Raw genomic sequence first — 25,652 nt, 5'->3', positions numbered from 1 at the left:
TATAGACAAAGTTTTAGAACCTACTTAGGTGTTTCACTTTCTTTATGCTTACGTAAATTGCAAAATTGTTTAAAATTAATTTACATCTTGAGGTGAAATATGTGGAAACTTCACTAAGCTTACTCTATACTAGACTTTTAAGTTCCTTCGTTATTAAGTAAAGTTTCCAGAGAAAGCCACGTTCATGGTAAAGATATTATTAAAGTTATTTACAATGACGCCTAAACATCAATTTCATACCTTCAACAAGCCTCCAGAATTATCCTCAAAGACTCGTTAACCAACGAAGAAAATTCTTGAAGATTTATCAGAATTTGCAAAATAAGGATAATTATTTCAATAGAGCAAGGCAGTTTTATTCCAATCTCTACTTACAATTATTTCAAAAAACCGTGATAGACTAGTGGCCAAGATGTCCGCCTCCTGTTCGGAAGGTTGAAGGTTCAATCCCGGGCACGTCCCTCTAACTTTTTAGAGTCATAGGTATGAGCGTCTTAAAAAATTAAATATCACTTGCTTTAACGATGAAGGAAAATATCTGCATCGTGAGGAAATCTGTATACCTAAGAGTTCTCCATAGTATTCTGAAAGGTGTGTGAAGTTTACCAATACGCACTGGCCCAGTGTGGCTGACTATGGCCTAAATCCCTTCCCATTCTAAGAGGAGACCTGTGTTCAGTAGTGGGCCGGCTACGGGTTCATCATGATGATGATAATGACTTATTTCAAATGTACATATTTTGACAGGAAGTTAAACATTTGTTCACTTGTATTGAAAAACCAAAACTTAACACTGAGATGACCCAATATAAAATGCAATTTATTTTTGTTTCAGATCCAACGCCAAACATTTGAAGCCTGCAATGGACGAGTCTAGTGATAAATCCAAAACAAAAATGATAACATGACGAAATATGTTTCCGGATGGACAGTTTCATAAAGCGCGGACTAAAAACGTGGCAATGCGTCAAAATGATAAAAGTAAAAATAATAGAAAAAACAAATCATATAATAACACACTCGTACGTTTTAATTTATATTCTTTTCTATTGATTATTTTTCTATCACTAAAAACAGCTAACTCCAACACAACAAACATGAACCATCACAGTGATAAAAACAGTGGTAATTTAAATAAACTAAATATAAATAAAGTAAATATCAATAGTGTACAAAATGATTCACCGAGTGAAGAATACGACGAACAAGATAGTATTAATTCCGGTGAAAAATATACAAATGTCAATTTTGATAAAAATCCTTATTACAATGAAGAGTTTCCTCATAGTACTAACTTTTATAATCATGAGAGAAACGGGTACAGTGACTATGGTGATTACAAGAGATATTATTTGAACCCTTCAAACCCAGTTCCGAAGTCTAATATCAGATTTAGGATAAGCAGTAGGATAGTACAGACTAAATATGGGAAATTACAGGGGATAGTTTTGGCAATGGATGAACACAGATATCTGAGTCCGCTGGAAGTTTTTTTAGGTGTTCCGTACGCTACGCCTCCAGTTGGGTCAAACAGGTGAGATATTTTTATTTATTTAATCATAAATTCGAAGAATAGCGGAGCCGTCGGAGACTAGAGAGAGTAGCATGGAACTTCTGGATTCAGGTGGCACAATACTGTGCTTGTGGGAATCCCTATAAAAGACCTATGTTATCTATGTCATTGGTTAAGAATGATGATGATGTATACCTATTCGCAATAATGAAATTTGATTGACTGATTGAGTGATGATGAACTCTACTTGAATGTAGCTTTAGGTCAACGCGTTTCCTCAATCCGTGGCTACCTCTTCATGTATTACGAAGCATATTAAGCATTAAAATATGCCTGGAGACCTGAATTAAATTGTGTTCAATGCTTATGACTCTGTTTTCGAAATTCAATTCCTTTTCTATTTTATTACTAAGTTAGGTCAATTACCTAAGATGTATATAATTGAGTTTTATTTCTTTTATTTTTTTACACAGGTTGACGAAAGTAACACAAAGTTAGCTTTTATATTGTTCTAGATTCAGCCCAACTCGAACGCCCTCGCCTTGGGACGGTGTTCGGGTCTCCGACCTGCCGGGGCCATCCTGTCCTCAGAAATTGTTGGATCTTGAAGACGAGAGGATTTTACTAGAAAAAATGCCTAAGGGCAGATTAGATTATTTGAAAAGACTGATGCCTTATCTTAAGAATCAAAGCGAAGATTGTCTTTACTTGAACATTTTTGCTCCTTTGCAAAGTAAGTATACACAGCTTATAAAAGGTTGTTTCTGAAGTTCTACGAATTTCGATCTAAGTCCACAGACCAATAAACATAAATCTTATACGTACCCACGTTAAGAAAAATGAGAGTTTCAAGCAAATTCTTGGAACTTAGAATTCATCCTTTGAACCTATATAAATTATACCTAAAAACTTTTCCTGTGATGTCGTCCTCATTGATCTTATAGGAGTTCTTAGAATCTTATGTTGGTCTCCAGATTCCAAGCTTAGATAACTTAGTTTAAAATATCATCAAGAATATTTCAGCTATGCTGTCTTTTACCTTTTAATAATATTAAGGTGTCTATAACTGGCCTATTTCGTCGCAGTTTTAAGGCGAAATTATCTAGCCAATTTGTGTAAAGCTGGAGGTAGGTACATTAATTTTTTTTTAATTTACCATTTGAATTTGCTATTGATTTAATTTTTCTGTACTAAAAGCGAATTATTTTTTTCAAAATCTTTGGGAAATGACGTGCATGGTTTGAATACTTGCAGCAAGTCAATTTCAGTAAGTTATCTTGCCATTAGTGTTTACACAGTATTTAAGGTACTTTTCAGGTAACGAATGAGTTGCTAAAGCTTACTTCAACAAGTTTTATCACAAGTGGGCACTTCAGTCATGGTACGACTCACTATCAATATTCAATAAATTAATAGATACATATAGTATATAATGAATGGGGAGGGAAATAAAAATAAGTAAGTTTTGCAAATCACCTGGCAGACGAAGCATTCTGTGACAACAATTAGTCCTCCCTGTGGTGTATTAGGTACGAGTATATCCCATAAAAACAAGGAGTCCCCGTGGGGTTTTCAAAAACCTAGATCCGTGCCAACCATTGCGATTGCCACCGGCCATACAATTCGCGATACAACGAATCATTTCATTATCATCACCATCAGCCTGTGGACGTCCACTGCTGGACATGGGCCTTACTAAAATCATTTACCGATTCCCAATAGTGAAGCCATATTAACATGTTTAGTATTAAATCATTCAAGCGAATTGACAGTTATGTCAATTTCGGTGCTCATCGGACCCTGTTCAATTTGTGAGTACGTCAGCAATATAGATGACGTCATCCGACGTGAAATGGGCTGACATGAAGGATTGGGTTGTCTGGGAGATAGTGTGGGTAAATCATGAATCCGTATAAAGCGAGTGATGGGGAATAGACAATAACTATCCTTTCTCTGTGACGATAGTCTGAAATTGGATTCTATAATTTATTTATTGAGAACTAATGTTGCTGTTCGCTTGGCATATTTAGCCTCTTATAATTATTTTCTGTTGATATTGATACCTACGTGGGAGTAGATAATTTTTGGAATTTAAAGAAGCCTTAGTATGTCTGTATGCTACAATATTTTCCATACCGAATCTCGTCAAGGATTAAATTAGAATCGATTCTTATTACACGACTGTCCGAAAAAAGAGGTGTAATGTTTTCAAGGTTCATGACGTAATATCAATGTGTTTTTTTCTGCCATCATAACTTCTAAATACTTGAACGTATTTGGATTTATGGAGTATCAGTATCAGATAAAATACGAAGCAGTGATGAAAGGTGTGAGTGACTTCAAGATTAGGCCATGAAAATGTCAGATACTAGTAAATCGCACATATACACACTTTCGCATTTATAATAAGTAATAGTAAGGGGACTAGGGGTTATCAATGATTTAGATAGGGACTAGGTAGACTTATGACCAACTATCCATACTAATATTATAAATGCGAAAGTGTGTCTGTCTGTCTGCTACCTTTTCACGACCCAACATTTTAACCGATTCTGACGAAATTTGATACAGAGTTAGCTTATATCCCGGGGACGGAGAAAGGCTACTTTTTATCCCGGAAAATCAAAAAGTTCCCACGGGATTCCTAAAGACCCATCCGCTCAACAGATTTGTGTGAAAGGTAGCGAGGTAGCTTGCGTCCATGTTATTGACATAGTCAACTTTTTATCCCGGAAAACTAAACAGTTCCCACGGGATCTTCAAAAACCTACATCCACGCGGGTGAAATCGCGGGCATCCTCTAGTATTTTATAAGAAGTAGGTACAGATACAAGATACAAGATTATTATTTGCAGAAACATTTTTTTTTTACATTTAGATGTTATTAAATAGATACATAATGTACAGTTGTTTAACACTGTCATATGAGCTCTAAGATGCAAGGTAACAAGATTGCTCGAATGACTTATAGCACCTGAAAATGCTACGGATTCAGGTATCTTGTGCATTTTCTTTGTGAGGAAGCGACTTTGTAGTTTGTATAACATGTTCAATAACTTTGTTTTGGAATACAAAGTGTATTATATTATAATTCAATCTTGTCCAATGGTTGTATATTAAATTAGAATTCATGTTGATAAAGTTATCTGTGCTCATTTGTTGGTCACAAGAGCCAATAAATTTAATTATTGCTATCCTTTACGAACAGAGAAAGTGGCGACATGTTCAATTATAATATTGAATGCAAAATTGTATTATCACCATTCATGTTCTAAACTATGTTTATTAACCCCCGACCCAAAAAGAGGGGTGTTATAAGTTTATGTTTGACGTGTGTATCTGTGTATCTGTGTGTCTGTGTATCTGTGTATCTGTGTATCTGTGTATCTGTGTATCTGTGTATCTGTCTGTGGCATCGTAGCGCCTAAACGAATGAACCGATTTTAATTTAGTTTTTTTTGTTTGAAAGGTGGCTTGATCGAGAGTGTTCTTAGCTATAATCCAAAAAAATTGGTTCAGCCGTTTAAGAGTAATCAGCTTTTTTCTAGTTTTCTTGTAGAAAAGAAGGTTAGATAACCATTAGGTTCTTAATATTATGTCAATTGACAAATGTCAAGCTGTCAAGATGGACGTTGCCTAAATACATAATTATTTATTTGAAAATGATGTTTTGGAAAACTCAAATACTTTGGATTGTCGGGGGTGTTATAAATTTTTAATTTACACTTGTTATTAACAATTTGCATGCATTTTGTTTGGTACGACCCATTAGGCGTATTATTATAGGGCGTATAAAATGGATCATACCAAACAAAATTTGTGTGTTCCAAAAGCCAAATCCTTCCAGTAGTTTTTGCGTGAAAGAGTCCCTACTACCTACCTAACAAACTAGACAAACACACACACACACACACACACACATACACACGCACGCACCAATACGCACATACACATGCACAAACACACACATGCACACACAAATACACACACAAACACGCCTTTCACCTTTATAATATCAGTGTAATGTGCCATTATTGAAATTTTAATACTAAGTTTTATTTCAGTGGATGAAACCAAATTAGCACTGCCAGTATTGGTGTACATACACGGCGACAGTTACTCGCTGAGTTCGGGCAACCCGTACGACGGCGCTGTTCTGGCGAGCTATACCGACCTCATTGTTGTCACGTTGAACTACAGGCTCGGAGTCTTGGGTGAGTCAAATTAGTACTGCCAATATTTGTGGACATACATATCGACAGTTACTCGCTGGGTTTTTACATTCGTTCGTATTTAAAATAGCCGCAAAACAGAACAGCTTTTTTCAGCCCACCATCTTTATTGAAGTGTTTCAAAAAAGTGCTACAGATGCTGTTTTATTTACTTACTAACTCATTTTACGACAAAATTACAAAATATGATAATTAAATTTAAACCTTTCTCTGATGTACTTTCAAAAATTAAATCTGAAATCAAAAATAAAAACTCAAAAAACCACTTAAAAAAATAAATAAACTTAATTTACATATTAAAGTTGAAAAAAAAAGATATGGGAGGAATTGTTGTGTTTTGGAAATAGACCAATGCAGCTACCACAGTTTTATTCCCTTACAAATAATAAAGTCAGGAATGAGAAAATGAGATTATCTCAAAAGGCGAGATTTTTGAGTTGAAACTCTTTTGGTCTAAGGGCACGATACTATATTTGAAATACAAAAATCTATTATTTTAAACTAACTTCAAGAAGCAGTAAATATTAGTAGGAACAATTAAGATAAGAAGTAAAATAGGTACTCAGCCTCCCAAAGGCCTCTTTAATTTCGCTAATCTTATTCTACCACCCATTATTTTGAGCGACTGTAATAACTGTATTATTAAATTTTCAAGTGTCAAGCCCCATTAAATAAATGTCTGAATTTGTCTCCCAAAGCGAAATAAACTTGCGGCTCGGAATAAAATATTCCCAATTGGTCTAATTAAGATAATTTTCTGGGAACGAACAGACTCATTAGTCGAGCTGGGACGTGTTGTAAACTTATTGGCAAAGGAGACGTTTTATTTTCACAATCCGTATTTTATTAATATTTTATTTCCCATACTTAAAAAAAAAACTTAACGCAGGTTATTTGATTTATTTTTTCGGTGCATATGACTGCGAATTTAAGGAATAACAAGTGTAAAAATTAAAAATTTATAACACCCCCGACAAGTGAAGGTCAGAGTAACTAGAAAAGAGCTGATAACTTTCAAACGGCTGAACCAATTTTCTTGGATTATAGCTGAGAACACTCTCGATCAAGCCGCCTTTCAAACAAAAAAAAAACTAAATTAAAATCGGTTCATTCGTTTAGGAGCTACGATGCCACAGACAGATACACAGATACACACGTCAAACTTATAACAACCCTCTTTTTGGGTCGGGGGTTAAAAAGTAATGATGCAGTTGGGTCTTTATAGACGGACTGCATTTGTACTGCAAGCCAATTGGAACTTTGCTGTCAGCTTGCAGTCCATATCTGTATATTAAGTTCTAAGAGGGCAGAAGCTGACTAAATCCCACATTTAGAATAGAATAGAATAAGATTTATTTTTTGATCCAACACATAATATATAAAACACAATAAACATACCACAAATAATTAATCATTTAATGAAGTGAAAGGTGTAGACTACTTTTTATCTCGGAAATCAATAAATCCGACGGGATTTTTAAAACCCAGATGGTCCTTATTGTGATGGTACGCTGTGATCGTCTATACTAGTGGTTAAGATTAGGCATTATGAGGAGATAAAAATAAGAAATAAACTCAGCTGAATTATAGAAACACCTAGGTATTTAAGTCATGAGTTATTTACAAGTAATTAATTGGTACAGTACGTTGGGTGAACACGTAGACTTCTCAACCAGCTAACAGGTTTACACGGATTGAATTATAAAAAAAATTAATGTAATATTTCAGTTCCTCAAAATAGATATAATGAGTGGAGAGATCTGCTAATTTAGAACGTCCTGTTAGTGTGGAAAATCAGTTGATACGTGTATTTGCCTTATTTAGGCCATCGGTTTGAGACCAACCGGCATTCCTTAAGCACGGGGGAAATACCTACGCTGAAATTCAGCCTTGATCCATGTTATGTGGGGCTCAGCAATTGGACTCTCCTATTTTCGCTGCGAAGCGTTTTCAATTGCCTAGGTACGGAAACCTAGGTTCTTTTCAATGAGCTCTGGGCTCGCCCCAAAACTATGGTATTTTTGTATATTTATATATTTGTTTGATTGATTGTCAATAAATTGGCCAATTTATTAGTTCGGAGAGTCCAGCTGTATAAAGACATGACGTGTTTGCTTTGTGCCGGAATCTCGCTGTTGGTACGTCACCAATCAACCATGTACCATAAAATATCAAGCAAAGAAATTACAAAGTACAGCAAAACTAGTATTTTTATCTTATCAAAACTCGGTGATTCACAAATTCAGCTGGCGTCGGTTTTAACAGATAATGTTACCTAAAAAGAACTAAAAGATCTAAGACTAAGATGGGAAAGATCGGTACACCATAAAAAAAAAGGTACCTACCTGCCTCGCCATCTGTCCTCCGGAGGCAGCGTGTATTCCATTGTCTCGTTCAGGGTATTTTAGTAGGTAGATGAAATTTAGCTGTTACTCGAAAGTATCCTCGACAAGTTCACTTTAAGGTGTCTTTAGCCTGGGATTCGAACCCAGCCAACCCTATTATCTTTAGTAGTGGAGAGCATTCTTGGTATATTAGTACTAATCGTTTTGTGATAATAAAAGTATAAGGAAAAACCATCGTGAGAATTTCACATAATGGTATAAAATACCATATGATGAAGGAAAACTTGATCGAGAGTTCTCTATGAAGTCCGCGCTCAGTAGTGAGCCGGTGAAAGCTGTTCATGTTGATGAAGACGATGTTTATACCGCGGTAGCTAGTAGTTTATAGCACACCACCTTATTTTAGCTATTGAGTAATTTTTCTACCAAATCAATAATTGTAACGACAAATGTCATTCCATCAGACTGCATTAGACTGCTAATTCAATTTTATTCCCTATTTAATGCTGAATAAGAGCTAGTATTATAAATAGATGAATTGCTGAAAAAAAACTAGCCTAAATTTTACTTAATAGTAGGAATTGTGATTGGTAAATGGGTCATATGAGAAAATCTTAATATTGGAGTTCGAGTTAGTTCGACACATGGTTTCTTTGTATCTATGGCTTTGTTAATATTATAATATGTTAGCCTAGCCTCCAAACAAATTGAATCTCCATTATTAAATGTCTAGGAAATGTATCTAAATATAGCAAAATAAAAGATGATAGTTATACCCAAGTGCATTTATTTCTGGTAAATAATTGTTTATTTACTCATACAGTTGAGTATTTAGAAAAAAAAAGAAGAGAAACTGAACTTATTATTTAGACTGGAAATTAAGTAACTTTATTACAATAATTAATTCCCGGCCGAATATTTGCTTCCTAAGCCATACTAATTATTGAAAGGGAAAAGCAAACATTCAAACGAAAAACCCTTTCGGCTTTAGATATTATGTATAACCTTATGTCCTAAATAGGTACACACATGCCATAAATTTTAATTATTCTATGAATCTAACCCTACACATGACAAAGAAAAGTCTAAGAACACACATTATGTATAAATTATAATATATTCATTATTTGTTCTAGATATATTTGAATCTTAGTTCCACAAAGAGAAATGTCCCATTTCTCTAATTTCGGATTCAAAATCTAATAGCTATACACAATATTGTAACACCTCCTAATATCTCAAATACCATCTCTAGTTTAGTTTGTGAGGTAATTCTATACTCAAGATTTTTTGGAACTGATTTTCAAATAATCTAGTTTAAAATTAAATGTAAATTAGTACATCACCATATATCAGCTTCTGCTGGTCCGGATACACACTATTTTATTCTATTTATAATTTACTATTATTAAACTACACAATTTCAATATATTTCTACACTTAATATTCACTGTTAGGCTCTACTGCACGTTGAGCCAGACCTCAATCGAATGTCCCTCTCTCGTTCCCAGTGTAGACTTAAAACGTCCACACGGATATGTTTGTCTACGCCCATGATCTGAAATGAAAAAAAAAACCCAGCGAAATTTCGGTTTCTGATTGGTTCACTCTTGCGCACAGAATTACCCTAGCTGATGGCTAATTGGCTGAAAATAAAATGTATTTCAAACTTCCCTTAATGGGCCGTACCTTTTACTTTCTCACGCCCTTGCCTTGTCTAGACCACTCTCATAACACGTGATTACAATTTTGTACACTTGTAGAGATTTCTAAGTTAAAATTTACGACTTTTATCTAATTTATGACCGACCCTAACGCAATTTAGCTTTAGAGCAATTTATTTTGCCCTTTTGTTTTTTATACTTCCTTTCCTACAATTACTCAGAATCTTAACTAATTTATTTCTTTTCGTGCGAGATTTTTGTTTTTAAGAGCAAGGCTTCAAATTTCCGACAGTCACAAAACCGTATGACGGATGGCAAGGCCATCTCATTATGGATGAAGTCACGGGCATCATCTTATCTAATCCATACTTAATATTATAAATGCGAAAGTGTGTCTGTCTGTCTGCTACGTTTTCAGGTCCCAACCGCTGAACCGATTTTAATGAAATTTGGTACAGACTTGGGATACATCCCGGGGAAGGACATAGGCTACTTTCCCGGAAAATCAAAGAGTTCTTACGGGATTTACAGAACCGAAATCCACACGGGCGAAGCCCGCGGGCATCAACTAATAAACAATACCTATAATCTCCCCACAGTTTACTATTTATTCATTTACGTTTTTGTATTGAATTTCTGTTTGCTACGGATTCTTAAAGCACCCTTTGAATCGTCTGAACAAGTTATCCGAGCGCATATTATAAATGCAAATAGGGGTGAAATTGGAAAGCAAATATATCCACGTTAATAAAGCGTACGACTAAACCGTTGATATACATGACCGAAGATAAAATACAGATTCCCACTAGATTACAACGTGGGGTTATTCAAGGGGCGGACCAACACATTCCTGAAAAGCCGGCAACGCATCGGCGGTACCTCTGGTGCTGCAAATGTTGATGGGTGGCGGTAATCACTTAACATCAGGTGACCCTGGACGGCGCGTGATAATGTAGTCATGTGCGAAGGCACTAAATTATATTACTTGGCTTCTATCCGTGAAATGAGATGGCCATTGAAAGCTGTACTGCAAGTGAATCCAATGTTGCTTGTGATTCGATAAGTAAACTGGGGGAGATCTCTGAAATCGAATTTCACAGGATTGGCGGTTTTCAACTTGCACGGTGTTTGCTTGTGGGCTTAGTACGAACTTGCACACTTCGATAACGTTGATAGATTTCGAGATATACATTTCAAAATGTACATTTTCGGAATGTGAAAATATTATTATAATTATAAGAATATTTGGCAATTCATTTGGTATATAATTTATGTAATTCTATTTTTGTAGTAATCGATTGTTATATTATCTGTTTACTGTGTATAAATGACGTTAAAACTTAATTTCCTTATTTTCAGGCCCAAGTTTATGTCTATAAATCTAGATCGGAAATTTTGTGATATACAAATTAGTAGTAGGTACCTACTGTTTTCCAAGCTATTGTTATTATGATTCGATGCTCGAAATCTATCAACGTTGTCGAGATAAATAAACTTGTTCTAACCCTATTGAAAAACGAATGCGTCAGCTTTCCTACTATGTATTTCTAAACAGAAAACCTCATACAAATAGAGTAGATTTTCTTTCAATAAAGCAGAATTTTTATAAAATTGCAAGGAATTTTCTTTATTGAATTACCTTCTAGCTGACTCACTCTAGCTTCGCACGGGTGGTTTAATATAATTATCACTTCACTACTCGGTGGTATAACTTGGTTTTATTTATGTAAATTGACATTTTGTCGAACGACAAAAGATCAGCCCTCAAAAAGTCCTCAAACTAAAAAAGACATACGTTAACAGGGCTCTCTCCGTCACTTACTCCATACAATCGTAGTTCCAATTTCATTTGTATATTAAGCAACCCAAGTCCATGAAATGCAGACATTTTGCAGACATATTCTAGAAACTAATATCTTTGCCTGTGGTGTTTTAGATTTTTCTAAAAATATGTAGTTTTAAAATTACAGGGGCTCAAAGATTTGTATGTGAATTTTTAAGACCGCGTAACTTTGAAACCGAATATTTTAACAGAAAGATTAGTTTCCGGAACGTTTCTACAAAATTCAATTGAGTATGATTGGTTTGTATTCAAATGAGAGACGAACTACGTTTGTATGGAGCGAGTGACGGAGAGACCCCTCTTAAGAAATTAGAAAATCAAGAAACGTCGTATATCAAGAAAAATGTTGTAATTTGCACTTTCAATACTTACGTAGCGGGCGACGCTGAAGTTTGGTTTGGGCGGTGTAAATTATGAGGTTAGGGGGTGAAATTTTTCACTTGCCAATACTGCGTCGATATTCCATTTGGTATTCGACCCGAGTACGTGTGGAGAGGAAATATTACTTGAACTACTTTATTATGTATAGGATTTGGATATTAAATTAGATAAGAAGTTGCCATTGTGCATTATTCTGTGATTTACGGCGGCTGAAACCAATTTTCGGGGTTCCGCATTAAAATGTTAGAAAGGAACTATAGGAATAAGCTCGCACTACGAAATTTCACAGCGTGATTATTTTCTCCATAATAATCTGGTGGTGTATGAAAACTGCCGAACCGCATTTTGCCAGCGTAGTGGACTATGACCTAAGCATTGCCTCTCTGAGAGGCACCCCTCTCTCACCCCTCCCCCACTACTCCACTACCGCATTAACCTACTCAGTATGCGTTACGCCTATAACCATGATCTTATTCTATAGCATAGCAATAAATTGCAGGTTTCCTCAACGCGAATCCTTCTCCACACCTAAAGGCCAGGGTTGCCAACTACGGGTTAATGGACCAGATAGCAGCACTACATTGGGTGCAGCAAAACGTTGCGTTATTCGGTGGTGACCCTACGAACATCACCCTGATGGGCCACGGGTCTGGTGCTGCTTGTATCAACTTCTTGATGATATCACCGACTGTCATGCCAGGTATTTAACAATTTTAACCATCAAAAGGAGTACAATAGTACCTACTTTGAATAAATGATTTTGACTTTGACCTTGACTTATACATAGAAACTCAATAGCTCAACGGTTAAGGAGCGGACTGAAATCCGAAAGGTCGGCGGTACAAACCCCACCCGTTACACTATTGTCGTACCTACACCTAGCACAATTTTTACGCTTAGTAGTGGAAAGGGGATATTATTCATGATTAACATAGCTAATGTTGGCAACACCTCGTTCTCACGTTCTGTGTTGCTTGGTGTTGGTGGTTATGCTGTGGTCGTGACGTCAGAGCCCCCTCCATCGAGACGAAAAAGATGGCGCTAGGGCGAGGACGTGGCGTGGAACGACAAGCTTCAGTTGCTGTTTGCGCTCCGACCGATTTACATTGCATTATACGGGTTGATTTTACTATCTGAGAGTTTAATTGTTAACATCAGAAGTGTGTAGTAACTTACGCTTTGAGGAAAAATCGGTCGAAACGCAAACGTACTTTTCCACCTAGAGGTCTTCAAGTGCCAGGACACCGTCGGCCGCGATGGAAACGTAATAAGGTATCTCGTAAAGATACCGAAACTGTGAGTACTTTGAATAATTATTAAAGATTAAGTGAATATGGTTTAAATTACTAAATCGTATTCTCAAACTTTTGTATAGTCAGGTGAGATAATTCGTTACTAAACTAAGTTGAAGGTATCAGCTAAAAGTCTGGCACAATTTAATATTGCGTACAGTCTATAAGTGGTCCTCGTGGGAATAGTGATCGGTAAACGAAATTGTCTTTTAGTTCCAAATTCAAAGGAATATGTTTTTTAAAATGGTTAACTTTTAGTTTGTTCGAATTTTATTTTGGAACTAAATGTTAAATTCACGTTTGTCTCAACTTTTTTTCGAACAAAATATTATTTAAATTATAGTGGGTCAATTATTATAGTAGCATCAGTAATATACGTCCTTAGAAGATAATAATTTAAAAACGTGTGACGATTGAGCTAGTTATTTACATAGAAGTTTTTATAATAAAAATATTAAACATGTGGGTAGTATACGTGACGAACAAGTTAAAATGTTATAGTGGTAGTGGTAAAAGTAATCGAAGAATGTCTTAGGTGAAATGTTAGCTCAGATATAAATCATGATAACCAATCCCGAACTCGTATACTGAAATGAAATGAAATTTATTTATTTGCTGAATATCAGTTGTTGAGTTCAAAATTATAACTAAGTAGCGACCTTCATATTCTACTTCATAAGCATGCAAATATTTAATACTCATCAGGAATAATCCGTACAAATAATCCTGATGAGACCAAAAAGTGAATTAATTTCTATGGTAACATGTCTCTTAATTAAATGTCAATATTAATGTTATAATAATAAGTTATTATATTAATTGTAAGTAAATTTTACATAATATATGGGGTTAAAAAGTGTATATTTTTGATACATGTCACGAGGCGTTTATGGATACCGGAAGTAGTTGTCCGCGCATATCAAAATCGTTAGTAAAGGGATTTCAGTTTAAAAACATTTATTTATCAATAAAGAGCATAACAGTCTTTTAGATATCAGGAATTACAGCTATTTACATTTACAATGGTAGGTACTTACGCACATGATATCAAGTATCCATTTTAGTACTTCATATTATCTACATTGAATAATTGTGTGGGTAAGTAATAACATCCATACGTTTATAATACTAGTTTTTAGGGAAGTTTTCGTAATTGTTCTTCTTTTAAAGCATAATTGGGAGTGTATATATCCTGTTATTATTTTCCTGATAGGAATACAAGTTTGGAGCGCATACGAGTGACTTATTTTTAGAATTTTCGTATCTTTATAGAGGTAATTCTTTATTCTTTCTTTATTTGCATTCATGTCTTACATCATAAATAAAAAAATATCATAATATTACAACATGAAGCCCCGTTGGGGCGTTGCAAAGTAAAACATATGTAAATAATCAAAGGTAATATTACAATTCTTATGAAATATGAATAGCAAAAATTATGAATTAATTATATGGTCATTAAATAAAAATAAAATAAAAAGGTCACATATAAATAAAGATTATGGGAGTTTTCAAATTATGTCCTATTATAACTAATCAGACTTTAAAAAAAGTACTTACAAATAAAAAGTGGTTAACAAAGTTATTACAATCTTCTTATATCGTATTATCATATTATTGAGGTATATTCATTCAATAGTTCATGCACACTGTAGTAACATTTTTGGATTAGCCATTTTTTTTTAGTTTTGTTTAAATAATGTTTCTTTTGTTTTATCTATTATTATTGCTATACAGGTTATTTAAATCAGTAAATATTTAAAAAAGAGCCTTTGTTGCAGTTTTAAATAAGTACTGTACAGGTTTACCTTAGTGCTACCTAAGTAAATAATTAATTAGATAGATAATAACTTTAAATTATTACAGTAAAGATTATTTACATATGAAGTTTAAGTTTTATTTTTTATATTCTGCGTGCTCATCGACATAGGCATCCCCTTTTCGATATACTATTCAATATACAATAGAATAGAATAGACTAGACTAGAATAGAATATGATATAATAATTCAAGTAAACTTTTACAAATGCTTTTGAATCGTCAAAATAATTTACCATGCATTACAATATGATGTTTGACTAGATCGTTATAATATTAGGGCGTACTTTTGGCATACAAGATGAATAATTTTACGTAAGGTTTCTATTTAAAGATAAAGCTGAATTTTTTTGTTGATACAAGGGTTTTTAGCAGAATTACAAAAGGGTAATAAAAAAAAAATGTGTTAACATTCCTTTTGATTCAATTGCGTTAAGCGAATTTATTTTTACGTTATAGGTATGTACCTATTGGGTACTAGGGAGTAATAACTTGCTTGGACGGAATGTAACAGAGTGATCCGATTTGGTTTATCCCCGAGAAAAGTAATGTAGTAGTAGTAGACTCGTATACACATTGACCTCTGAAAGCATTTTAGCTATTTTTTGTCCATCCAAACAGAGAACCGTTTTGTATACATGTACAAGTCGATTAGATTGAACTAGAACGAAGGTAAAAGGATTGTACATTATATTTTAATAAAATAGACACAGACAGACTAGTAACGATGAAAGTAATATTTCTCTTCAGAGTTAGAACTATTGCCTGTAGTCTGTTCAATTCAAAAATTTGTTGCATTTGATGTGTACCTGCTTCAAAAACAAATAATAATTACGGATTGTGGTGTGTATAGTATGATAATGAAGCTTTATTTAGTTTGTAAAGTCATAGTATATCATTAATAATGCAAATTAGAATAATATTTAAAAAAAAAAATAACTATGATTTATGTTGGTAGTTAATACCTAATATTACAAATTTGGGTAAAAGCTTCACATTTGCGTTGAACAAAGAAATATTCTTGTCCGGATAGCTAAGTGGGTATTATTAACTTGAGAGGGTAGACAAATGCAACATTTTTATGCTCTCAGCTGCAATTCTGTGCTATAATCAGGACAGGCCGAAAATAATAAAGAGTGACAGTAAGAGTATATTGTGCGAATAGAAATATTCGATAGCATACAGTGGCAGTAGATGAATTCCCTGCGTGAATGGACAGATGAATGAGTTAAAAAGAAAGTCTTGGTTTTGGCAGTGGCATGCATCGGTGTCGCTCATAATCCATGACTCTCTGTTTATCATTTTTAATTAACCTAATAATTATTTGAGATAGCGTAATTAATATTTGCATATATGGAATATGAAATACCAATTATTATTATTGTTTGATACTAGAGTAATTCATGAATTAAAATAGTTTGTGGGTTATAAGATTATATTTGGTGACCAACCCTCGTAATTAATAATGCAGTGAACTAGTGAAATCATTAATATAATTGCAGTTAAGATATTGATTAGTTTAAAAAGTGATAGTTTTAGTATGATAATAATTATTTAAAGTTAACTTTGATAGCACCAGCTTTACAATCAAATGATCCGTTTATAATAATAAATCATTGATAGTTAAAATAAAATGGATGAGATCAAATATGATTGTATGCACCGGTGATCCCTTGCGTGGATGCGCGGTAGATAAAGATAGTGTGGTGATTGCATACGTGGATGAATAGTGTCGGAGCACTGTGTGGGTGCACGATGCTATGGCATTGAGTATGTGTTCAGAATTTAGTAAAGAATTTTGAGATTTAGTAAAGAGGTATGATCTGATTTTAATCGTGAGTGCTAATGCATTGCTTCTTTAAAGAATATTCATGGAGTATTAAAAACCGTGTTGGCAAGGCTACCTTGTGTATTATGTTGAGTAATCTATTTAAAATTAAGTATGTATAGCAACATAATTGATACAGCGAGCCGTGATAAAATTTTGGAAGATTAATTAGTTGGAATATTGCACCATGGATATAAGATATCACACTGGGATACGAAGCTTGAACTTTGATAAAATATTCGAAAGATAATTGGGAATATTGTACCATGAATATAAAATATCACATTGGAATACGATGCTTAAACTTGAAGGCGAACTTGGTACGCTTAAGTGAGTGAAATGCTCTTTAAGTGCAAGTGGTCTTCAAGTGATCTTCTACGATGCTTGACCTTGATGGCGAACTTGGTACGCTTAAGTGAGTGAAATGCTCTTTAAGTGCAAGTAGTCTTCAAGTGGTCTTCTATAATGCTTAGAACTTGATGGCGAACTTGGTACGCTTAAGTGAGTGAAATGCTCTTTAAGTGCAAGTGGTCTTCAAGTGGTCTTCTATGATGCTTGGAACTTGAAGGTGAACTTGGTACACTTAAGTGAGCGAAATGTTCTTTAAGTGCAAGTGATCTTCAAGTGGTCTTCACCAACTTGGTACGCTTAAGTGAGCGAAATGTTCTTTAAGTGCAAGTGGTCTTGACCAACTTGCTGCATTTAAGTGAGCGAAACGCTCTTTAAGTGCAGTTGGTTTTCAACTACGACAAATCTGGTCCCCTAAGTGTGGCAAAGTCCCTTTAGATGCGGTTGTTTTGTTCTTTAAATTGAAAGCTGTTGTTGTGATGAGTGATAACGAATGGACAATATTCCTGGATCTTACGAGTACATAGTGGAGGTGTCTTGTTAAGTTGCGAGCTGTCGTATGATTGTGAAGTGATAAGTGACAATGAATGGGCAATATTCCTTAGGAAGTTAGGAAGGATCCTTACAAGTAGGTAATGTGAATCAGGTGTTAACGGTTGTTTATTTTGCAGTAATTTTATCCCGACTCGTGGGGTGCCCGGGGCGGGCACCATGCAGCATGGCCGTGTTGGCAACACCTCGTTCTCACGTTCTGTGTTGCTTGGTGTTGGTGGTTATGCTGTGGTCGTGACGTCAGAGCCCCCTCCATCGAGACGAAAAAGATGGCGCTAGGGCGAGGACGTGGCGTGGAACGACAAGCTTCAGTTGCTGTTTGCGCTCCGACCGATTTACATTGCATTATACGGGTTGATTTTACTATCTGAGAGTTTAATTGTTAACACTAACGAATTTTGACATTATGACAGTTTTTGTATTGGTAATCTGTCAAAATATCAAATTTATCTGATAGATAAAAACCTGGCGGTTCTGAAACAGGCCCTTAGTGTAATGATAAAGTATAGTCCGCGACAGGTTGAGATGGCAATCGGAGTATGAGGCGGGCGGACGCGGGCGCCCCGTACACCCGCACGTCACCCGCGCTCGCCCGCAACGGGTTAGCACGGGGGCTACTGTGCGGGGTGTTTCCTCCCCGATTGCTATTTCAACCTGTTGCGATACCCAATTCTGTTAATGGATTAGATTATAGAAAAAAAACCGTCCAAGTGCGAGTCAGACTCGCGCACTGAGGATTCCGTACTCGGGTATCTTTTCCAACATTTTGCACGATAAATCAAAAATTATTACACATAAAAAAAAAATCTGTTTTAGAATGTAAAAATAAAGCCCTTTCATATGATACCCCATTTGGTATAATTATCTTTATTTGAAAATTGAAACACATTTTTTTTTTTTTTTTTAATGATGTAACCACTAATTCGCGTTTTTCAGATTTATTCCTGTATCTGTGCTATAAGACCTACCTACCTGCCAAATTTCATGATTCTAGGTCAACGAGAAGTACCCTATAGGTTTCTTGACAGACACGACGGACAGACAGACAGACAACAAAGTGATCCTATAAGGGATCCGTTTTTCCTTTTGAGGTACCAAACCCTAAAAAGATTTTTTTATTTAAATGTAATTAAGTAGAAGATACTTTCATCACTTCATTATGTAAGTAGCTCGAGTACTCCACATGTTTTGGTAAATGTATTATTCTTGTTCAAGCAATATACAAGATTAATTAGCTTAGCAGATTGCGAAGGAGTAATTAGTTTCTACACGTGAATAAGATCGAATCTCATTAATTATAATTAATACGATTATGTGATTCTACTAAAATACGCCCTTTGATATGAAACATTAATTTAACTTATGACAAATCTATACTAATAGGTAAAATTTTGTTGTTCAGTTTTTCTTTAAGAGAAGTAATGCGCACTTTCCAGCACTTTCCATACGAGCGTAGTTTGATTCTCATTTGAATATTAACTTAACAAACTCAATGAAATTTTGTAGGCGCGTTCTGAAAATAAATATCTGTATCTGTAGTTTTACGGATTCCTGGGCATCTTCTAGTACTTAATATTATAAATGCGAACGAACGTCTGTCTGTCTGTCTGCTACCTTTTCACAGCCCAACAGTTTGACCAATTCTGACGAAATTTGGTACAGGGTTAACTTATATCCTGGGAACGGACATAGGCTACTTTTTATCCCGGAAAATCAAAGAGGTCCCACGGGATTCCTAAAAACCCATCCGCTTAACTAGAAGGTAGTTAGGACGTCCACCTCCTAGGTCGTAGGTTCGATCCCCGGCACGCACCTCTAACTTTTCGGAGTGCGATTTAAGATATTAAATATCACTTGCTTTAACGGTGAAGGAAAACATCGTGAGGAAACCTGCATACCTAAGAGTTCTCCATGTACTCAAAAGTGTGTGAAGTCTGCCAATCTGCATTGGGCTAGCGTGGCAGACTATGACCTTAACCCTTCTCACTCTGAGAAGAGACCCGTGTTCTCATGATGATAACGGGAGTTGATGGTTTGTTTCCCAAGGGTTTTCTTTCTTTTAGGGCTACTGTCCACATTTCTGGCCTAATACTATAAGGAATGACAACCTGTGGATGATGTAAGTAATAGTTATTAACCATTCCACTTTTTCAGGTCTTTTCCACCGCGCCATACTCTTATCAGGATCAGCTTTAAGCTCATGGGCAATAGTCGACGACCCAGTGTACTATTCTCTAAAACTAGCAAAACACATGAACTGTACCATACCCGAGGACCTCGCCAAAGACCACGAAGTAATAGTAGACTGTCTTCGAGACGCAACAATAGAAGAACTTTTATCAATAGACATATCTCCACCGAACTTTTTAACAGCCTTTGGACCATCTGTGGATGGCGTTGTTATAAAAACAGATTTTGCTAAGGACTTTTTAACGATACACTCAAGTTCAGATTTCCCTAGTTTTGGACCTCTAAATAACATGAACCACAATAACTTTCATATAAAAAGAAGTGATAGTGGGAGACGGTTGTTTCAAAATAAGTACGATTTGTTGTTCGGTGTAGTGACATGTGAAGCACTGTGGAAGTTTTCGGCGCATGATGTTCAAAATGGTATTGAACCTGAAAAAAGAGATCGGATGCTGAGGTTAGTTATAGAAATTACTAAGATTATTTACGATGTCCTTTAGATAGGTTATGCCCTTGACTGCAATCTCACATGATGGTAAGTGATAAAGTAGTCTAAGATGGAAGCGGGCTAAGTTGGAAGGGGTATGGCAGTTTTATTAAATCCAAATACATTGATTTCTACACGGCATCGTACCGAAACGCTAAGTCGCTTAGCGGCACGGCTTTACCAGTAGAGTTGTAACTAGCCACTGCCGTAGTATGTATGTGTGTGTTTGTGTGTGTGTGTGTGTATGTGTGTGTGTGGTGTTACTCTCAAGCAAAAACTACTGGATGGATTTGGCTGAAATGAAGCTTATACCCTGACTTAACACATAAGTCCTTTTTATCCTGGAAAATCAAAGAGTTCCCGCGGGATTGAAATCTTCACGCGGGTAACGTTGCGGGTATCATCTAATTATCATCGATTTATTTCTATCATTCTCATCAAATTATTTTTCCCGGGAATCGTACCCGGGAGCGCTCACCACTGTGCCAGGGAAGTTATCAAATATAGTCGTCGTCTTTTCCTTATTCCCTGTATTTCGTTTCCGGGATGTGTTAAAGGCAGTGTGATACTCATAATTCATATTTTATCGGATCTCGTAAACCTAAAGGATAATAAAACAATGGGAGGGCGATTGCTCGTAAGATAATTTCGGGAAGATAGTGCTTGCGTGTGACATAAAACTGCTGATCCAAATAACGAGCGATGGTTGTTTTTATCTTTCGAATTTTTTTTTGGTTACTTAATTATTTGTAACTAGTTTATGCCACAAATTCATCCACATATTATAATATGCAAATTTCCGGAATTATGTATGTTTTAAGCAATTAAATGACTTTTTTTTATAGTTGAAGGAAACATCGTGAGGAAAAGCCCTATGAGTTATCCATAATATTCTCAAAAGTGCGTGACGATGGCTTAATCCCTTTATCATTTACCCTAAGATCCATGCTCAATAGTGTAAATATTGTGACGTCACATGCCAGTATTTCATAGAACTCGCATACTAAGCGCGTGATGTGATGTTGATAACAAGTGTAAATTAAAAATTTATAACAGCCCCGACAAGTGAAAGTTACAGTAACTAGAAAAGAGCTGATAACTTTCAAACGGCTGAACCAAATTTCTTGGATTATAGCTAAGAACACTCTCGATCAAGCCACCTTTCAAACAAAAAAAACTAAATTAAAATTAGTTCATTAGTTTAGGAGCTACGATGCCACAGACAGATACACGATACACACGTCAAACTTATAACACCCCTCTTTTTGGGTCGGGGGTTAAAAAGATACTGCTTGGGCTAGTTGTCATACACCGGGTTAGCTAAGTTTAAGAAAGTATAAAAGAATATTAATGAAATCTTTTTTTTTTACAGAACCTACGTAAGGAATTCCTATACATACCACCTGAGTGAAATATTTTACACGATCGTCAACGAGTACACCGATTGGGAAAGAACGGTAGAGGTTTGTTTAGTTATATTAAGTTTAAGTAGATTTTCTGTGTACAACCAAAATTTTGCACAAAAATGGACCTCAACATTTTCTCCTCCACAACCTTACTACGATTAAGTACACTTATTTTTCTTTTTCTCTGCTTCTTGATATTAAACGTGTAGTTAAATCAAATGCGTTAAGAAATTATGAGTTTTTTTGGTGTAATTGATGTGAGTCGGTATTGGGTTTTCCGATTCTTCCATAATAATTATTTATGCAAGTTATACAACACAAGAATATAAGTTTTGGACTTTGGTAGTATGTAAATGTTTATATTTAATTTTATTTACCAAGCATAATTTTTGATATGAATTTTTTTCAATTTAAAGCTCTAAATTGATGATTTCTAAATTTTATATTCTTCTATTTTTATTACATTTTTAATATTTCGAGTTTTTATTAGATTAGATATATTATATGCGTAGATAGTACCTTTTCTAATGTAGCCATAGCTCTACAAGAGATAGTTTTTCGCAAACTTTTCCCGTTCCTTGAGTGTAGATCTAACTTTTTTAGTGAAGAGGATTTCTTCACTCTAAAGTTCGAGTTTACTTTGATTTTTTTGACAAATAGAGGAGCTTTTTACTTCAGTTTTTTTGTTCACTCTAAAATAAACTGTAAATTTCCTACTTGAGAGGGCTCTCTCCGTCACTCGTTTCATACAACAATCGTAGTTCCGATTTCATTTGAATATTAAGCAACCAAAGTCCATGAAATTTTGCAGACATATTCTAGAAACTAATATCTATGTCTGTGGTTTTCCAGATTTCTGTTAAAATATTCGGTTTCAAAGTTACGCGGTCTTAAAAAATTTCATACAAATCTTTGAGCCCCTGTAATTTTAAAACTACATATTTTTGGAAAAATCTAAAACACCACAGACACAGATATTAGTTTCTAGAATATGTCTGCAAAATTTCATGGACTTTGGTTGCTTAATATTCAAATGAAATTGGAACTACGATTGTATGAAACGAGTGACGGAGAGAGCCCTGTTAAGACACTTGGACTAAGAGCCAGCGCGTGCCAGACTTTTGGGAGATAACAGGTAATAAATGTGTAAAAAATCTTTTTAGACCTTTCTCCCAAAGTCATTCAGAGGCTCTCTAATGTATTTAATGGTTGGACACAGTGTAACGGGGCGAAACAGCAAGCCGTAATAGAAAATGTCATTAGATTACCTCTGGAACAAAAATTGTAGACTTCAATTATTTATGTTTGCACATACACCAGTATTTCTTGTATAATCGAATTCTTGATTAAGGTTTTCCATCTTCTTGCGTTATTGCCTTTTTCGATACTTTAAGGGTTTGGGCACACACAACGCGTGTGCGCGTCGTCTCGCTTTATATCTGTTGAATCCTTAACGTTTTCCATCTCCCCGTGATATTGCCCATATCGAGTCAGTATATTTATCAAGTCAGGTAATTTTTTCACCAGCCTCGCTGCAGAATCGGTCCAATTTGTTATCACTTCTAAGTTTATATTGGAACAGATCTTTATCAAGCCGTCAGTTGGTGGATTGCTGTTATTTATTAGAGCTATCAACATTTATCTACGTTCTTAGTCCGACTTGAAGCAACTTGGAAATGGTTTCGCTTCGAGTTTAGTTGATAAGGTTGAAGGAACAATTGGGAATGCGGAATTGGTTTTTTGGGTCCGCTGTCTGTCCGTCTATCTGTCCGCGTGTCACAAGTCTAGCTCGTAACCTAAATGATGATTTACAAAGCTGAGATTACACCAGTAGGTAAATACTGACGTAATTAGCTTACGCGATTAGTTGACAACTTTAGAAGAAGAAGTAAAAGTGCTTATTTGGTGCCACAAAAAGTACAGATGAAACTTACTAAGGTAAATGTACTTATAAGAGTGCTTACATTAGTTTTGTCGTAAGTTAATCCCGTAAGCTACTTACGTGAGTAAAACTCATAAATGTATCCGTGGTCTAAGGTATTAGGTAACACTGCAATTACTTTAAAACGTACGTAATGTTTTCCATTAAAGTACTTTTCAATTCCAGAACCCAATAAACACGAGAGACGCGACCGTGTCTGCTTTATCGGACGCCCAGTACGTGGCCCCTCTGATGCAAAGCGGGGATTTGCTGAGTGGAGGGCCGAAGCTTACGGCGACGGACGAGGACGCGCCCGGGAGACCTACTAAAACATTCTTTTACGTGTTTGACTATCAGACCAGAGACGGGTTTTATCCGCAGGTGAATTGAATAAAACCTAGATTCCCTTTTTCCGAATCCAGCATCTGTGTTTTCTGGCATTTATAGCTTTAGTACAAAAAAAAATCAAAAAAAAAAACCTATCTTCTAAATTAGTTTGAACTTTCAAGTCGCTTCTAAAGAAGTTTTACTCCAGAATGAAAACGATCATTTAGGTATTTTACCCAAAAAATGTTCTACTTTTGTAAGTATCTGAACTCCCCTAATAAGCCCGCAAAGTGGTCGTAAAATTTTACTATTAGCTCAACATAAATAAATAAACAAATAGCCCCATATAACTCTGAGGTACCCGGTAGTTGTTAAAAACCACCGGTTGTAACTACAAAAAATAAAATTCACCGTAAAGTTTTATTAAATTACCCAAATAAAAGTTTATTTTCTTAATAATCAGGCGTCGAAACATGCAAATGGGGAGTTGTTTTCAAGTTATGAGATAATTATGATCTCGAAGCGGCGTTTAGTGTCGCACGGCGGTGCTGTTGAATTCCTTAATTGACTGTTAACTTTTAATATCTCATAACAAGGCGGCTGGGCGTAACTTAATATTTTGCTTGGCACCATTTACCAATAGATGGCGTTAGATGTGAGTTAAATCGCGGTATCGTCTTATATTAATGTACGAGTACCTGGTGACAACTAAGTATGCTGTGTATGGTTGCAACCATTGATAAATTATTTATTATTAGTATTAGGATAGATATTTTGATTAATACAGTCATGTAAGAAAAATCCATAAATTATTATAAATGCGAAAGTGTCTGCCTGTCGCCTTTTCACGGGTCAACTACTGAACCGTTTTTCACGAAATTTGGCATACCTATAGTATTCTTTTGTATTCACGCAGACAGTCACGAGCTCCCACTAGTTTGCTACAAAATTAAACGGTAAAACAGGTACTTACCACTTATCATTGGGGTTAGTATTTACGATTACTTAACACATTATCAAATGAAATATACCTATTCAGTTTGTGCATATTATAATGAATAAATTAATTTTAAAAAAATCAAGGAAAAAAATTGTATCTTAGTTAAAAAATACACATAACTCGTTTTCTAATTTTAAATCAAATATGAAGGAACGAGTAAAATTTTTCCTTGATGTAAAATTTTAAATTTAAAATTTCGTTAAAATGTTGGCAACTTTTAATAGCATAACGCCGTATGATATGAAAACTTAATTAGTCTCGAAACGGATGCTTGGGTCCTAAAAATACTCTTACATAAAACATGCTCCAAGTTGTTATAGCTAACAATTTGGTTTGAATGTAGGTTAGACCTGGTTAGATCTATTTAATTAGTGTTCGGTATTTTGACCCGACTACGGCAAAGCTAAAAAGAAGGGTTATGATTTTTGCAGTCTGTGTATGCATGTATGTAGGTTTGTATTTATGTGCGTTCCACCCTAGCGCCTAAACTACTGAGCTGATTTTG

The 25,652-nt window shown here is 35.2% G+C and overlaps 1 protein-coding gene across 3 annotated transcripts in view; it reads left to right on the top strand.

Moving 5' to 3' along the window:
* The window catches only part of LOC123864504 (neuroligin-4, Y-linked-like), a 112,323-nt gene that overhangs the window by 81,266 nt on the left and 5,405 nt on the right, over positions 1-25,652 (top strand). For 2 of the 3 annotated variants that reach the window (XM_045904985.1, XM_045904986.1), the window contains exons 2-8: positions 836-1,534; positions 2,029-2,246; positions 5,578-5,727; positions 12,478-12,678; positions 19,971-20,463; positions 21,866-21,956; positions 24,007-24,201. In XM_045904985.1, the coding sequence (XP_045760941.1) occupies positions 915-1,534; positions 2,029-2,246; positions 5,578-5,727; positions 12,478-12,678; positions 19,971-20,463; positions 21,866-21,956; positions 24,007-24,201 (1,968 nt within the window). In that variant the 5' untranslated portion in view covers positions 836-914. The remainder of the gene's footprint in view (positions 1-835; positions 1,535-2,028; positions 2,247-5,577; positions 5,728-12,477; positions 12,679-19,970; positions 20,464-21,865; positions 21,957-24,006; positions 24,202-25,652) is intronic. The other variant, XM_045904987.1, reaches the window with a different exon arrangement.

The sequence above is a fragment of the Maniola jurtina genome, chromosome 4, assembly GCF_905333055.1.
Source record: "Maniola jurtina chromosome 4, ilManJurt1.1, whole genome shotgun sequence".
Lineage (NCBI taxonomy): Eukaryota > Metazoa > Arthropoda > Insecta > Lepidoptera > Nymphalidae > Maniola > Maniola jurtina.
Note: the sequence above shows the minus strand (reverse complement) of the source record. Positions and strands in the feature narration are given on the sequence as shown.